Source organism: Hypomesus transpacificus, chromosome 11 (assembly GCF_021917145.1).
Source record: "Hypomesus transpacificus isolate Combined female chromosome 11, fHypTra1, whole genome shotgun sequence".
In the NCBI taxonomy this organism is placed as follows: Eukaryota; Metazoa; Chordata; class Actinopteri; order Osmeriformes; family Osmeridae; genus Hypomesus; species Hypomesus transpacificus.
This window is the reverse complement of record NC_061070.1, coordinates 8663129-8680683: the sequence shown is the minus strand read 5'-3', so window position 1 is coordinate 8680683 and position 17555 is coordinate 8663129. Positions and strand designations below refer to the sequence as shown.

The 17555-nt window shown below is 46.2% G+C and overlaps 1 protein-coding gene across 1 annotated transcript in view; it reads right to left on the bottom strand.

Moving 5' to 3' along the window:
• LOC124473880 (calcium-activated potassium channel subunit alpha-1-like) overlaps positions 1 to 17555 on the bottom strand; it is a 119836-nt gene that overhangs the window by 44304 nt on the left and 57977 nt on the right. Inside the window, exons 4-9 of the mRNA XM_047029596.1 lie at positions 15159 to 15252; positions 14660 to 14771; positions 7953 to 8028; positions 6898 to 6973; positions 5935 to 6105; positions 4419 to 4510 (exon numbers count right to left, since the gene is read on the bottom strand). Of these exons, the coding sequence (XP_046885552.1) occupies positions 4419 to 4510; positions 5935 to 6105; positions 6898 to 6973; positions 7953 to 8028; positions 14660 to 14771; positions 15159 to 15252 (621 nt within the window). The remainder of the gene's footprint in view (positions 1 to 4418; positions 4511 to 5934; positions 6106 to 6897; positions 6974 to 7952; positions 8029 to 14659; positions 14772 to 15158; positions 15253 to 17555) is intronic.

Here is a 17555-nt window from a genome sequence, read left to right as displayed (position 1 = left end):
TAGCTATGGGCTGGGGCTGGATGCGAAAGAGCATGGTTGCTGTCAAACAAAATGGTCGTCAAAGATGTTGTCTCCATCCTTAGAGCTTCGAACGAGCGGTGGTGATTGGATGGCTGACGCAGGCGGTCCTATGATGAACGAGCCGCGGGTCCACTTGATGAGCTGTGGTCTTAGTGGAAAGCCAGCGACTATTGGCAAAAGATGCCTCTCATTTGAGGAGACAAAAACATCATTCATGTTTTCCTACTCCCCAATCTGCAGATGTCATCTTTAGATATCAAGAGTGAGGGCAGGGGGATTTGTGTGCCATAGTTTGGTTTCTTGTGGCTTTGCATTAAGGCAGCATAGCAGACACGCACACACACTCACACACACACACACACACACACTTATCTGAGACTTCATGTCTCCACATGGATGACATACCAACAGAGCTTGACAGTGCCACAAACGGTCTTTATTCCGTTGACCCTTAACACCACTCGTGAAACTATCATTGGGTGTGCAGTGCAGCCTCAGATAACTTTGAGATGGATGCATTTGAACTGTGTGCCAGGCCATCTAGAAACAACAGCATAATGTGCTACCATTACGGAAATCGAATGGCCTGGCTTGATTAAATACAATTACTATTTGCGTTCCAAAAAATATGTGAATTTCCTGTTTGTTAGTTTTTCCAACTGTAGGCATAAAACAATGTAATACCAAAGTGAATAAGGTACGGTGGTACAAAATACAAAAGAAAAAAGACAATTTCACAAACACCACGGCTTTCGCCGAGAATCACACTGGAGTGCATAGGTGTTGTCATACAGCATGCATCACAGAACATGCAGTGAGTCAACACAGCATGTCACTGGGTCGGGTCGGGTAAGGGAACATTCCGGAAGACACACACACAACAGAAGAGACGGACAGCTCAGACATCAGCAACAGAGGTCACACACCAGCCATACTGCTCTAATCCTTACAACCAGTGGCAGTGACATTCTGTGAACATCAAGGTTCAAGTCCTTGTTTGAGTCATCCTGGCCAGACCTGCCAGAGTGTCCAGTACAGTACCTTGGAAATAACCTACATCCAGTCCTGGAGAACCCCACGTTTCAGATAGCAAACCGTAAAAACATGACTGCACCAAGAACGACAGGCTGAAGTACTGTGACAAGATGACTGTCCACATTTGACTGAGGACCTTTATTACTGAGGACCTTTCGATTAGTCTAGACCCAATAGACACATTAGAAGCCACGTTTTAGGCTTAAGGGTGGTTTTGCACAATAGCTCCAATCACTTGAGCCCTGACTGGAAATGTTTTATTCATATGCATTCTTCTATATTCAGTTATAACTATCAGTTTGATACTCATACCATCAAAGATCACTTTGACTTCTATCCCAAACATGTGTGCACACGTCTCCAGAGCACGCCAGAGGCAACAGAACGCTGCGTGTTATCCGTTTAGGATTATATACCAGATTAGACTGAGAGTCCACAGGTCTCCACACCTCAGGAAGACTCATGTCCTCCTGGGCCGGCACAGGGCTCACACACAGGAGGGTTCAGCCAGGGTCTACGGCAGTTTCCACGCCAGCCTCTCTGTTCCACTGGGGGCTAATGGAAACCATGGAGCCGTAATGGAAACCACGGGGGCCAACGGAGAGCTTACAGTACGCTTGTCTTTGTGCCATCAGCAAATGCGGCCCAGAGTTCTGCCACGGCGTTGGTAAACGCACGCTACACTGAGCAGAGCAACAAAAAAAACTGCCAAACTAGCATGACTCAGACTGCCGCCTCTCACGTCCAACAACCCTCAGAGGCAACTGCAGCAGGGTAATGGGTCCATTACTTTCAAAGTGCCATGAAGTAATAAGTAAATTACGAGTTCCTAACATGTCCCCTTTGTTTATAAATATCCAGAAACAATTTCAGTATTGGTAATGTAATTTCATGATATACTGTATCTTTTTCTTTCTTTTCTCTCTCTCCATGACATCTGTTTGTGATGACAACGGGGTAAACCATGTACCAGACATGTGAGACTTAAATAAACCATCATGACTAACATGTTTGTGTACAGTAGTGTCAGGATCTGGTGCGCGGGCTGAACATTTAGAACAGGCGGCATATTTCGACGGTAATGCAAAGAACGTGGTACCGCTTCGTGACCTGTGAGGCAGGTTAACTGGATGCCGTTGACCTCTAAACGCTACCACATGTACTGCATGAGCTCTATGCATGGCACGGGGGGGGGGGGGGGGGGGGGGGGGGGGGGGGAGTCGAGAGGGGCAGGCTGTCTGCAGTTTTGACAAACCCTTCTCTCAACACCAGGCGCGAGGCAGACGGCCGCCAAACATAACATTTCATCAATCTTGTCTTGCCGACAGCACAGAACAATGGAGGGTTTCACTCTGGCCTTTCACTCTTCGCTCCGCCTCGGAGGATCTGGCCTCGGACTGGGACACTGACAGCTGGGGAAATGGACAGACGGGGGAAAGGATATCGAGAGGGAGAGCGATGGACGGAAAGGCCGAGAGGGAGAGAGAGACATCGGGAGAGCTAGGGATACGGAGGGAGAGAGAGGTGGCTACACTGAGCTGGATCAACTGTGCTAGGTCTGTGTTCTGATGACCAGTAGGGTTTGAGCCACAGGAACAGAGCATTGGGGGTGTACTGTGCAGTCCTGTAGGAACACACACAGACACACACACACACACACACACACAACAACACAACACACCACACATACGGCTGCATTCAGGACATACTCTGTCTGGGAGGCCACTCAAACAGGTCACAGCCTCTGAAGACAACCACTACTGCCACACAAACAGTTAGAGACCAGGCGGGCACCAAGAACCAAGCGGGCGATGCAAGCCAAAAGCAAATCGAGAGCCTCCAAATGGGAGCGAGGCGTCCAGCATTCAGGGTGTGGGAGCTGACTGAAGATCAGGGCCAGAGTCATGTCAAGCAGTGATGATGCTAGCTGTCAGAGCCAAGGCACACAGTGATGATGCGATGGGCTGGCAGTGACAGAAAACCAGGAAGCTGGTTTTCCTCGGGGTAACCATAGAATCCATGGATGGAGAAAGAGCCAACGGATCTCAGGCCTGAGAGAGCATGCCAGAGATGATGCCACATGAAGAAAAACAAAAAGCATGACATGCCAACGGACTCAAGCAAAATGAAACAAGAAAATAAATTGTATCCTGCAACGGTCATTGAGATTGATGATGCTTTTGAGACCACCAATAATAATGCACTTGCGGATGTAGTCTTTTTTCAACTTTCTTGTGGAGCTTAAAACATTTTTTTTGTCTTTTCATCTGAGTACATAGTAGGGATTTCATGACTAGTTCATTCGCAATTATGCATCGTGATGCAAATTCATCCTTAGAGAGCGAGTGCAATTTGTGGAGTGGCTCGATCATTGGATGGTCTGAATTGGCTATGGGCACATTTAGCAATAGACACAACAGACTGTAGATGGCTACATACACTTAAAGATGATCACCCACCACAGAGAAATACATGTCCGCTAAATATATACAGTATAATGTAGTCATGAAAGCTCTAGTTTTGAGAGGAAAATCAAAATGCAGCACATAGGATGTGTCAAAGAAAATAAGGGAAACAGAACAGCACACAAATGACTTCAGGTAAGCACTGAGAGAGAGAGAGAGAGAGAGAGAGAGAGAGAGAGAGAGAGAGAGAGAGAGAGAGAGAGAGAGAGAGACAGAGAGTGAAAGAGACAGAGAGAGAGAGAGAGAGAGAGAGAGAAAGAGAGAGAGCGCAAGAGGGAGAGAGATAGCGCAAGAGGGAGAGAGAAGCGTGAACGAGCAAGAGGGGGAGAGAGAAAAAAAGAGAGAAGGGAAGAGAGATTGTAAGAAGGAGAGAAAAGAGAAAAGACGGATAGAGCAAGATGATGGGAGAAGACAGGAGAGGAGAGGAGAGGAGAGAGAGAGAGAGAGATAGAGAGAGAGAGAGAGAGAGAGAGAGAGAGAGAGAGAGAGAGAGAGAGAGAGAGAGAGAGAGAGAGAGAAAGAGAAATAGAGAGAAAGAGAGAGTAAAGGGGCATGGACATGTGTCCAAATGGCCAAGGTCTCCAGTCACGCAAGTGTGACTTCCCGTTCTACTTGAATATTCTACACAGCATTGTGTACCGCCTCCCCCTCCAACACTAAACCTGAGGGGGGAGCACTTGAGTCACACAACCACACCTTGTCTGGATTTGGACTTACTTTCTGCCTCGTGTCGAGTTATAACTCCCTCCGTATTTCTTCCGATTAAGGATGAGAGCAGCAATTTCTGGCACGTAGCGAGCAAACATGGCCTACATGCATGGAACAGAAACAAGAAAGAGGCATGCAGAGAGGGTTCTACCGTGGACAGGAAACAGCAGAACCATCAGGAATACTTACTTTCTCCCATTAACCGCACTATAGGAACCACCATATTTCTTGCGGTTTCCTATTAATTCTATGATTTCAGGGACGTAGCTGGCAAACATGGCCTAAGGAGAAGATGGGAGACAGAAGAAAAGACTAAAGACTAAGCCATTGAGAGGGTGGAAAGGGAGCTGGCGCTTAAATCCAAACAGATTTCTGAGGGAGATAAAAAGATATTGATTTTAACCATACCAAATAAATATGCAAATGTGGAAAAAAACTGGGGGGTGAAAGTGCCAAAAAGCCTCTCTCCAAGTTCCCAGACCTTACAGTTAACAACGAGAACCAAAGGAGAGATTGACATATCTACGTTCCAAATTGTAATAACTAAAAGAAAATCGTAATTTCGGGGGAGAGAAAAAAAAGAAGTAGAAATGTCTTTCTTAAGGAAAAACAACCCCAGTTTTTAAGGGTCATGGGTTTGGGGGGGGAAAAAGGAAAGCATCAAAATTGCCACAGCTGACAAACAGTCAATCTGTGCTAGCACCCAAGGCATCTTGGTTTAGCGGAGAAAACGGGTAAAAATACCTATGTGCCATGTTTTGTCCAACAAACACAAATGATGTGGCAGGTTGATGTGAATAGGCCAACCTGATGGTCCACAGCTGCAAAACACATTAAGACTCATTTGAAGGGCTAGAAAATGAGCTGGATGCATTTTGCAGAGATTAGCAGCCTGTTCTCCTGACAAGAGGTACTGTCGAACTTCTGTCTTATGTATAAGGGGGTGGGGCTGGGTTCTAATAATCATATTTATCTTACTGTATGTATCCTTGTTAATTTTATGCCACCTCCTTAGCTATTTTCTTGTCAAATACTTGGAAATCACACACACATCTGCAATTTACATGGTTATGCTATGATTTAAACTACAGTTACTCTGGCTGTACTTAGAATCTTTCTCCCTTTAGGAGGTGTCTGAGGGGATGGGGGGGGGGGGTGACAGAAAGCAACGAGCTGTGGGGGGGGGGGAGGCTGCTGTCGCCATGGTAACGTTCAGGCTGGCCTTGGCCTCATCTTCCTGCCACAGTGTTTGTTGGAATTGTGGGAAGGGACACGAGAGGAGGGGGAGAGTCCTGAAACCGCAAAAACTGCTTTCAAGAGAACGGCAACAATATGATCAAACTATAGCACAAAATGCTTTACTTATACTACCTTTCTACCTCTTTAACACAATGCATATGCAGGGCAAGGGGACATGGGAGTACAGTACCTACATACTACAGTACACAGATACAACACAGTGGGCCAATTTAACCACGTCTATATCAGTATCAAACAGTACCATAACACAAGGAAGCATCTCTAAACAGTTCTTTGTAATATTATGCACGGCAACATATATTTATAACCACAAGAAGTTTGACGTTTCTTTATAATGGCGTCTATTGGACAATGGGATATCTACGGTGAAGATGGGATCAGGCAGGACGTGGGAGGGGGGAGGGCAGAGGAGAAAGGGGCAGAAAAAGTGTTTTGTTTTTTTTACCAAACCACCGAGGATGAAGAAGACCATGAACAGGCGTCCCAGAGTGGTTTTTGCATAGACGTCTCCGTAGCCTACTGTGGACATAGTGACCATCAGCAAGTAGACACATTCCCAATACGAAAGCGACTGGGAATTTTGGAAGTTTTCCCAAGGATCCCCTGAGTTTTCCACCTAGAATGAGGAGGAAGGGGGGGGGGGGGGTATTTTTGAAGGGGTACAAGTCAGATACACGTCAGATAACACGTCAGTCTCTGGTGCACATTCCACGCACACGCTTTCTCAGATTCCGTCATTCGCGCACGCACACACTACCGACACCCTTTGGTACACTACAGTTAGCCCATAAGAAAGTGCTACTGAGGTACATGTTCGATCGAATCCAGTCCTTAAGTCTTCATGCTTTTATTCTGAGACGACAGGAAGCATTCAAGGAGATTTTGGGGGGTTATGCTACCCTCTAGTGGCACTACTTTTCTCCTGCATGCTAAGATGCTGCACTGGTTTGGAAATGTGGAGCCATTGACATCAATGTACTGGTACTCTGAGCCGAGGCAGTGGGCAGAAACAGAAAGAGGACAGATGTGGATCTGCGTTTTATGTCAAAGGAAAAAGAAAGAAAAGAAAGAGTACCTATGTCTTCACCATCACATGGAAACACCCTTTCACTACCTAGTCCAAAGACAATCCCCAGCACCCCTCCCCTCAGGTGCCGGCCCACCAGAACCAGGGCGTGGGGGGCGGGAGGGGGGGGTGATCAGATCGCCGCACCCCTCTTTCCCCAGTCCTTCCGAAGGCCTTTTTCCGATCCGCCCACATCCAAGGAGACGAGGGGAGCTGGAGGTTGTGTTGGGACCAGGTTTAAGGAGTTCTCCTCCTTTTCACTTTCCCCCAATTAACACCGCCCCGGACCCCTCCCCACCTCCACCCGCCTCCCGTAACCCCTTTTCCCGCCCGGCAACTTACCAAATGTATGAATCCGGCAGCTGTTAGCCATGTGCTTATGAAGATGGAACACAGGTTCACCAGCTTGATGGAATTGCTGGGTAGAATAAGAACCATAAAACTCTCTCAAAGAGATCCAGACCAGTGGAACAGAAAGAAAATGTAAATGGTTGGGTGATCTAATCTACAAGGTGGCTTTATTATTGTTTTACTGTTGTTATTATTATCTTTAATGATTAAATCCCACATGGCCTTAAGAGGGCTCAGAAGGTACTTAGTCTAAGCCAGGCAAATTTGGGACGAAACTTTGAAAAGGGAGAACAAAACGAACAAAAGGGTTTTATGAAAACAAAGATGAAGATTAAAAACGAGTGACTGCTGGGGTTGTGGGGGGGGAGGGGTCTATTGGATTTCTAAGACGTACATTATGTCATGACAGGCATTGAAGAATGGCATTTTCAGCACCCTAACCATCACCTGAGTCTATGTGCGTTTCTCAGGGCTGCCTTTGTGGTAACTGAACTCTGCTTATCACCGTCTCATACTGCTCTTTATCCGTCCTTCCTTCGATCTCTCTGTCTGTCTCTGTCTCTATCTCTCTCTCTCACTCAGTCTCACTCTCACTCTCACGCCATCGCACGGAGCTGTAAGCCCTGTCCCTGTAGATGCAGACCAGTGACCAGGTCCTGCTCGGTCCTTTTGTGTTGACAAGGCTGCCTGGGTAACACTTTAGTTTACAGTCCACTGCTACCCTGCTGGTAGATATCAGGTAGATATCAATGGTACAGCAATTAGATAGCTATTACATGTCAAGCTGAAGACTGATCCGTATAACTATGAGCCGTTGTGTACCATTGGAATCCCCTCGAGTCTGTGGAAGAGGCGGGCTCTACCGGGTTTGAAACTATAAATTAAAGTGTTATGACAGCCCTTCGGACCGAGAGCAAACCTGCGACCGAGCCTCTATGTGCGCTGAGTTCTGTGGTGCTGTAGCTCTGTGGTAGTGGGTGGTGGAGGTGGTGGAGGAGGAGGTGGTGGCAGTCGTAGTGGCGGATGGATGACAGCACAATACTTACCTCGTTTTTAAGATATTCAAAAACTGTAAAATTTCTGAGAACTGTATCAATCTCAGTGCTCTCAGGAATCTTAAACCTGCGAAAGAGGGGAGACGAGGAGAGAAGTGAAGAGAAGAGAAGAGAAGAGAAGAAAAAAGAAAAGAGAAGGAAATCAATCAATGAGATCAATCAAGCATCGAATTGTCTGTTGATGCTAAAACAGCCTTTTTCCGTAAGAATGTCAAATGTTTTCGAATCAGAAGTCTGAACATAATGTAGTCTGAACCCATGCCTGAATCAATGACAGCTGAATCACTGACACCCGAATCGCTGACACCCGAATCACTGTAGTAAAGAACAAAAAGAATCCGAACCGAAAAGTCTGGACACATTGAAAGCTGAACACACTGCAGTCTGAACACACTGAATCGGAATTGAACACACACTAGGTCTAGACACACAGTGGCTCAGCTGCAAAATTCCAGAAATGAACCAGGACCAGAACATCATGCAGAACAATGCTACCTGTCAGAGAGAAATACATGTAAGACTGTCTGAACACGTCCCAATTCAACGGAATTGTCCTGTTGTGACTAAACTGCAGTGGAAACACGGTTTGGCCTACATGCAATACATGTGTCCCTGTCTGCTTCCCAAATGAGCTCACCCAGGGATTAGAGAACAATGCAACATCTTACATAATACTATGTGCTGATCCTGTGTGTGTGTGTGTGCGCGCGCGTGTTTCCTATGGTACGCAGTTACTCTAGAAAAACTAGTAACAAGGGTTCATAGGACGGGATCATGTTGATAAGATTAACTTCACCTCTAATGACTTTTTATCTGAAAAAGATTGCACAGATTTTTAACTTTCACATGACATAATAGAGTGCCATTGCTTGCCAACGTTAAAAAGCACATCTTAACGTCACAATAAAACACAATGAGAAGCCAATAGTTGACCAGGCAGTTGAACCTGGGTCCGCCTCACTTCCTGGTTGCCAATCATTATTCTGCCTTCAGACAGAGATTCCTGACCCACGACAACCCAGTGGAGCCCAACGCAGGTCCAAGTACAGCAAGACTGACGTTCACACCCTCCACCTCCACACACACTCGAGAAAGTATCCCCCAAACTGCGTTTTCTTACCCCAGCTGGCCAGTACTCGCATGCAGGACCATAGAGACTGGTGGAAGCCTGCCTGTCTCTCTGTTGGGCCCAGCCCCGGTCTGTGGTGCGCCTGTCTCACCCTGTACCCGTTCTGAAAGAGCTCGCCGCATGACTTCTTGCGCCTCCAGGCGTCTTTGAGGACGTCGGCGCGAGGGGCTCCTCTCAGGCCTCGGTACATGAGAAACTTGCTGGATATCATGCTGTACATCAAGGTCACCCACACTGGAGCAGACAGGCGTCTCTCCAAACTAGGACGGTTAAAAACGGCGAGTTCAAAGTATACAAAGTATACGCCGGTATATCCTGATGTTTGTCTTCACACAAGAGATCCCCCCCTTTTGCCCCTCAAAAGATTTTGCGATTTTGCCGCTTTTTTCCTCACAGTGATCTCTCTCACCGCCTCGGCTCGATGAGTGACGCGTACCACAAAAAAAAACGAACAAATCAAATACACTGAAAACCCTACGCCACAGCAGATGCTGGAGAACAACAGTCGCCCTATCGGAAACGAACGTCTGCAGAAGCCAGTGCCTTTCGGTCGGAATGCGGCGGCAGGGAATCGCTTGCGCATCCGACAGACAGGGACCTGTTATAAGCCTGTGTGTGTGTCGGCTAGAACAAACCCAGACCCTGTCTGTCATAAGCTGAGAGGTGCTGTACAATGGGAGGGCAGCTTGATTGCTCTTAATCTCCTAGGTACCTCCGGGGGAATCATGTGAGGTCACCCCACCGACACCAAAGCCCATGCAGGGCTCCAGAGGTCCAGAGGTGAGGCATGGGGGAGGGGGGGGGCGGTTTAGATGGAATCAGAATGAGGACTCCTAAAAAAGGAGATTGCGGTTGGCAACAATAATTCAGTGAAAACTAGGGCTATGGCCTCACAGAATGCCTTAGGCTGGTCTGGGGCAATACTGCTTTGTGTTATAAATGTAATACTATTTATTGAATGCAGTTATCTTACTACAGAAATGTTATTATAGATTTAAAATACCTATATTTATTATAACATACTGTAAATATATAGTCTAACACAGTGGTCTTCAACTCTTGTCCTCAGGGACAACTGGCCTGTGTGTTTTATGTGTTTATCTGCACCAACACGCCTGATTCAAATAAATGGCCGTTATCAAGCTTCTGCAGAGCTTCATAAAGACCCATTCATTTGAATTAGGTGTGTTGGAGCAGGTAAACATCTAAACACACAGGGCAGTGGGCCCTGAGGACAACTGGTCAAATGTATGGCTATATTAAATATAACTTGAAAGCAACAGGAAAGCTTCAAGGTCAAATGGATGTTATCTTGTTGATTGTCACAGTTAAGATACAGATGATTATGCAAGTGTACTTTTGGCATCCCAAAACCATTCATTGACAGAATTACATCAGAACTGGGGTAGGCCTGTGTGTGTGTGCGCGCGCCCGTGCGTGCGCGCGTCAGCCGGAAGCACAGATGCTGGGAAATTGTGAATGAGTGTCTGGCCTGTCGACACGTGCACACTTTTATTTGCGCAAAGAGAAAAGCTCTTCTCCATAACATGCCACGGCACACACACTATACACACACACCAGATGTTGATTTAGAGAGTCCCTGGTGTGTGGAATGGTTATTTCATTGAGAATCTGGACGTAGAGGCCAAGCCTGCAGTCACGTGTACTGGCAGGGCCAGTCAGCCCAACTGGGATGATGCTATCAATCGGCTGTCTAAGGAGGATTCTGCAGGACTAACTCCCCACAGTCAACACTGCCAGGATTAGGGTCCACCCACCCATAAACACGTACACAAACGCGCGGGCACACACACACACACACACTCGTAGTAAGAAGTACATCCACGCAAAATACATGAGCCATGTACATTAAAACAGCTAGATTGGACAAAGACATGTGAGGCTCCACCACAGTAAAGAGGCTTAAAGCTTCCGAAATTCCGATTCCCTTCGCCCTCTGCAGACAGAAAGCCTTCTGCCGGCCGGAAAAGGCTGGAGGATGCACACATGGTACGAGCATGCCAGCTTCTGTAAGCCTCTTTGAGTATCCAAAACCAAGCAGCAGAGGGCAAAAGCAGGCAGTACATTTCACTTCCACTAGGTGGCAGTAGTGCCGTTTAAATGTGTGTACTGTAAATGTCTCCTGTCGCAAGTCTCCTGTCCCTTCCTACATAACTATCATTCTGGGGAGGATTTAAATTTGAGAAGTGCTATAATGCTGCGTATACCACAAAGATAGCATGTCAGTTGGGTTTAACTGTCAAACTCTAGCCCTGCAAACGCAAAAAAAATGTCTGATCAGATATTGCAAAAAATGAAAAATAAGGCTTAGGAAAATAGATTTCATAGTTGGTTCTAATAGTTTTTTAAATGGCCTTCTTCAAAGATACAACCGTCTTCTACCCATCATCCCAGTCTAGCTCTGGGTCCTTGGGAGGGAGGCTTAATTGCCAGAGCAGGAGAGCACCCGAGCTTGCTGGTTGCTTCAAACGGGAATATGCTAATCCACCCCAGCCAGGGTATATCTCTCAGGAGAAACTCTCACTTCAAGGAGTAGTTTAAGACTATTCATTTCTATTCCCCGGGAGCGACTGTGGCGTGCCCTTGTACATGAGCTGCGCACATTCCTCAAACCTCTTAATCAGTGTCAAATTTGCCAAAAGCACACAGGAGAATATAACTGGGGAGGTATGCCGTTCCTCAGGCGTAGAGAGAGTGGGACTTCCATAGGTGGAAGGCGATGAGGTTATAGAGGGATCAGGAGTTCTGTTAGTTCTGAGATGTTCTTCCCGCTCCAGCAAAGTCAAATGGAACTGTGCTGGTGCAGAACTGGGAGTCCTTCAAATCAATGACCAGGTGGAATAGGGGGCCTGACACGCGTTTGTTACCCGGTCGTTTAGCCCCGCGAGGAAAGAAGCAAAGACATTAGCCCGCAGGGAGGGGGGTGGGGGCGGGTTGGGTTCAAACAACCTCATTTCTTCTTTCTGAAAGACCCCAGTAACTAAAAAAATTTTTAGAGAGAGAGAGTAATTTGTATCAACAACAGTCAGAGACCGTGTCTCGACTGATTACTTTGAAAGCCCGATTAACGATGGTTTCGACCTCCCCAGCAGAGTCTGGAACGTGATGGCAGAGAAACCGTTAGTCTTCAGGAACACAAACACGTCAAGCGCAGAGTCAAAGACATCCCCTTCGATTAATACTGGCCTGCTAAGAGGCTGTGTTCATCAATCTGATAAGAGTTACGAGATACATGACTTCTCACTCCCAACATCATTCTTCATGTTGTCAATCTGTCATTACTCCCTAACGTGACCATTTTATTTACTGAGAAAGGCGTGTTCGCTCTATATAAATGAGTGCACACTGTATAGTACGTATGTCCACTGTAGGTGAAGTGCTTTTCTCACAATTGTAATGCTGTGTTTACTGCGCGAGGTCTTGGGGCGAGGGGGTTACACACAAATACTCCACCCAAGTCTCTCTCTTCCGGGAGATATTGCTTGCACCCTCCCCCATATTTCAAACACTGTTTACACCCCCTCCTCTTCTAGGGTTGTAGTAGTTTTAGTTTTCAAATTATACAAAAACGTTGGAATTTCTACACACGCTTGCTCTGCCATCACGTACTGATGAACACATATCATGTCATGTAGACTTGATGAAGGTACTAGGTTTTACACATGCTCCGTAAGCAAACGACCACACATTAATGACTTTCCCACAACCAAATACCAGACGACAAAGTCTGAGGGTATTAACTTCTTCTGCTGTTCCTGCGAGTGGGTTTGTCTTGTTAGCGTGCCCTGTTTGAATAAAGGGATGATGAAAACAGCATGAGAAAAATAAAGAAAATGGATTGTCGATGGATTGGAGGGGGTGGGGGGAGAACCAAATGAAAACTAGGACATCTCTAAACAATAGTTCAACAGCTCCAATTTCAACACATCCAAAAACAAGGACACCTCCCCATTCTCTGCTGCAGTCGATATCCATCTCCTCCACTGTGCCCCAGTGTTTACAGAAAGCACCGCACAGCTAATTATTCACTGCAGCATGACGCCGACTAAAAGCACCATTTCGGTCTCTTACATCATCTCCATTCACACCCGTGAGTGGGAGACGAGAAGAGCAGGCGACCCCGAAAGCACCTTCATGTGCTACGCGGAGATGGCTAACGCTAACCGGCTAGCAGTTGACAGAAACCACGAGTCACTGAGGCTTCAGAGGGAACAACCTCGAGGGGGCGAGCTTTATGGATATTAAAAAAAGCGGGGAAAGTCATTGCCACAAAGCAACCGGTATTCATGGCCGTGTTGATTTCCCGTGTCCTTAGACAGCAGAGTTGGAGACAGCCGAGATAACGGGTCGATAATAGGACGGTTCCTCCCTTGCGTCCGGTGTCGGGGGGTCATCTATAATTCTGTACGCCATGTGTCGTAGTCCATCTGAACAGATTGTCTGCTGCGCCGTGCCATCAGTATTGTGACAGGCCGAGCAGATGGCTCTCCTCTCTCCATATGAATATATATTTATATGTATACTGTAAATATATATAGAGATTTCCATTACAGTCGGGACAGATTGCGCTCTCAATTGCCCGGTGACAGACGTGGTGATCCTTGCCTGTGCCAAGCAAAGGGGCCTGGATGGTGGAAACGTTCTGTACTCTGACCAGCAGGTGGGGGAAAAAAGGGAGGACAAACACCTTACTGCAGTAGCTTTGTCATCAATGCCCCGCCTTGTTTCGTTTTTTTGGACCTCAAGTCTGTCTCCAACTTGTCTTTGACATCAATTCCCCCCCCCCCCCCCTCAGGAAGATCCTTCCTGACAGGACGTCACTGCTGTCATGTGACCACCGCTAAATAATTCACGGCGACCGAATGTGACGATGACGTGCGGCTGTCTGTGCGTGACGCCGGTGCCGTCAAGACACCAAAGTGTCCGAGGAAAACAATTGGAGCTGCCTCTCTCCCGTCGAGAGGCGGCGCGATTTAGGCCGATTCCCCCGAAATGCACTCGCGAAAGTAGGCCGGCGAAACAATCCAGGCCAAGGGTGTCTTCCCCGGCTGATTCTACCGGGAGAGTTTGTTCCTAAGTGTGGGTTGCTCATTGGATGGCAGTTCTGAGGGGTCGAGGGTTAGGGTGCCCCAGGTTCTGCTCTCCACCTCAGCTGCTCCTCATGACACTCCTGCTTTGTCCTCTCCGATTGCTGAGTCTACGGTTGGTCTGGCCGTGCCTGGGTCTAAGGCCTGAGTCATCTCCAGCCCTGCGTCACTTTCACTCCAGTGTGTGTGCGTGCGTGTGTGTGTGTTTCCTGAAACAACAGAGGAGCCGAGCCCTGTCACTTTCAATGACGAGCGAAAGTTGATTCCTGCCCCGGGCCAAGCCAGCTCAGCTCATAGAGGCATGTAGAGAGAGATAGAGAGAGGGGGGGGGTCGAAAGAGAGCGAGAAAGAGAAGTAGTGTGAGAGAGAGTGATAAAGATGGAGATGAATAATTGAGAAAAGGAAGGCAGAGTGAAACAGCGAGAGTGAGAGAAACGAGGAGAGGGGAAAAATGGACTTACCAAGCCAGCTTCTGTTCAGGTACACAGACACAAACACCGGAGGAACAGTGAAGAAGTCGACCACAGAATTGACCTCCAGCCAGAACCACAGCTTGTCATTGGCTGCTATGAACTGTGGTAAAAAAAAATCAAACAAACAACAACAACAAAAACATTAAATATTCTGAAACATTGAAAAATCCTACTGGCTCACAGAAACACAAAAATAGCACAGAAAAGCTGTGTTGATAGTTTTCCTGACATATGACATATTTGTGAATTACTGTCAGTATTTGGAGTCACGTGGACGCCAGGGAGCGCTTAGCTGCTTATGAGTTTATTTATTCATTGAGGATTTTCTGTGGTTCGGTTTTACAAATGGAGTGCTGCTCTGGCATCACAGTATGTCAGCATTATAACAGTAGAATCAACATGAGAAGATCAGATCTAGGTACTGTGTGTGTGTGTGTGTGTTTATGTGCATGCATGTGCATGTGTGCATGCAGGCTAATGTGCTTACCCGCAGACCAAAGTAGAGGAGGAAGAAGACGTTGAACGCCATGTCGATCTGTAGCGTGAAATCTTTGTAGAAATTCTGACAGGATTCTATAGGACTGTGGAGAGACAGCGGAGAAACATCGTTAGCGATGCTTTCATGTTGCCGTGTTGTCAACGAACGATAAGAGAACGCCAACGCTGCACATCTGTTTCGATTTCAGAATACCTTGAGCGAAATACAATTAGTTCCATTAGTTTATGAGTGCATTGAAAACCTACGTTAACCTCCACAATTCCGACAGCATAGTGAAGTAGCTAAAATGGTTTCCCTAAGAAAAGACGAGACGAAGGCGGCCATAATGTGCTCCCTTATATAATAATAATCTTTCAATCTGACCTGGGATTAATCATTAAAGGAAACAGATGCGTTTAACAATGTGATAATGTATGCAAAGTACTGCGTCGCTCCTCATCCAGTTCCACTGTGCGTTTGTGTTCCAAATGAGACAAATGAACGTGTTCTGGTCGAATGAACAGCTCATATGGTAGGAATATTCAGTGGAGGATTGTGTGGAGGGGGGGGGGGGTGACCTATTGGAATGTATAGACTGTAGACTGTGCCAGCTGTCCATGAAGTCAGTCAACAGTGAAAATGTGCCCACATTCGCCATGAAAAACACACTGAAGCATAAAACACTTTGACAGCCACATGTGACATCTATGATGGGGGTACGTTAAAGCTCCCATAGGACCAACTACAGGCCATAATCTTCCGGCTATGGATGTACTACGAAGCGCCTTAATGGAGACTGGTGCTGTGGGAATGATTTAATGGATTAGCAAATGGGAAATCCAGTAGAAAACTGATCGCCTGTGGTGCGTGTGATCACTAGATCTGTTGGACTTGACTGATGGTGCCCAGGGTCTTGTCTTGGACAGTAGTGTGTGTGTGTGTGTGTGTGTTATAAACATGTGAATCCTGGTGCCTGCCCAGGCAAATTAAAATTGATCTGTTTATACAATACAAAAAAACTGTGAGTCATTTAATTAGGTTAAAAGGCAATTCCTCATGACATGGTATCAGACTCTTGACAGAGGCTAATTTGCTACTGACCCTTCCAAGTATTTTACATTGATCTGGCCTCATTCATTTATCAGTCATTGACCCTCCTGTTTGATCAAATAAACAGCTTTAAGAATACAACTAAATAAATGATAGCGTTCCGTGAATCACACATGAAATGCATATACTTCTTGTTCAGGGCATGACATTGGCACCCGCCCATCCGCCAAATGCGGGTAGAATTCGGCTGTGGCGGGTAAAGCAGTTAATCTTACTAGCCACTTTGGCAGCTGGAATTCTATCTCTCGCTATAAGATTTTTTATTGTAGTCTTCTCAAAACAAAATAATAAACTCCGGGACCGCAGGGTTCTCAAACCTCACGCATTGACCGTGAGACGCACGCATTTCAACCAGCACGTATCATTTTCCCCTGTGTTAAACAGCCTCGGCCACTGTACGTTCGTTGCTAAGCAACATAGCTTACGAACACACGCAAAAGCTTGTCTCGTGGAGTTTTTGATTAAACTTGAGGACCCTGCTCAGTGCAAGGCAAGGATGTGGCAGTAGGCTACATAACAGGTGTAGGAAAACCCGGAGGGCAGACAAAAAAAGAGAAAAACAGGTGATGAAAGTGAAACCGAAAATAAAAAGACAAAAATAATTGTGTTGTTTATAAATATTTAACTGGACAAAAGAAATTCTGTTTCGTTCATATATTTTCAATACATCTTTACACCCCGTTATATGCAATGAGCTACTCTTTTTGTCTTTGTCTTAATCGTTTGCATATTTTCAAACAAAAGGAGCTTTACACACTAATAAGAAATGAAGATTTGGCAGCGCATACATTTTATGTTGTCTTGATTTTGGGTGTTTACAATGGTCATTTACATTTGAAAGGATTGTAAATCTAGTTCTTTAAGAAAATGTTAGCAAACCGTAGTCAACTTAAATCAAATAAAACAACAAAATTGTGGCTAGTGAAATTACTGAGTGGCTAGTAACCTTGGAAAAACACAAGCCACAGTGGCTGGTGAGCAAACATGTCAGGCCCTTTTCTTGTTGATGAAATGTCATAGTTATTCACCACGTGTTGTTGGTTAGTCTGTTAATCAGAGATACAAAAAAACATGCTGTGTCACCAGAAGCCCCACTGAGGTTGTTAACCTGTGATAAACACCACACACACACACACACAACACGCTGAACATAACATGTTGCAGGGTGGGCAAATTGACAACTGTCAGGAACTGCTCTGCCCTCATTCTGTGGCAGAACTGACTGGCTGTCATTTGACCTGAAAACATTTTCAACACAGGAAGAGCTCTGAGACAGTAGCACATTCTAGTAGGGTA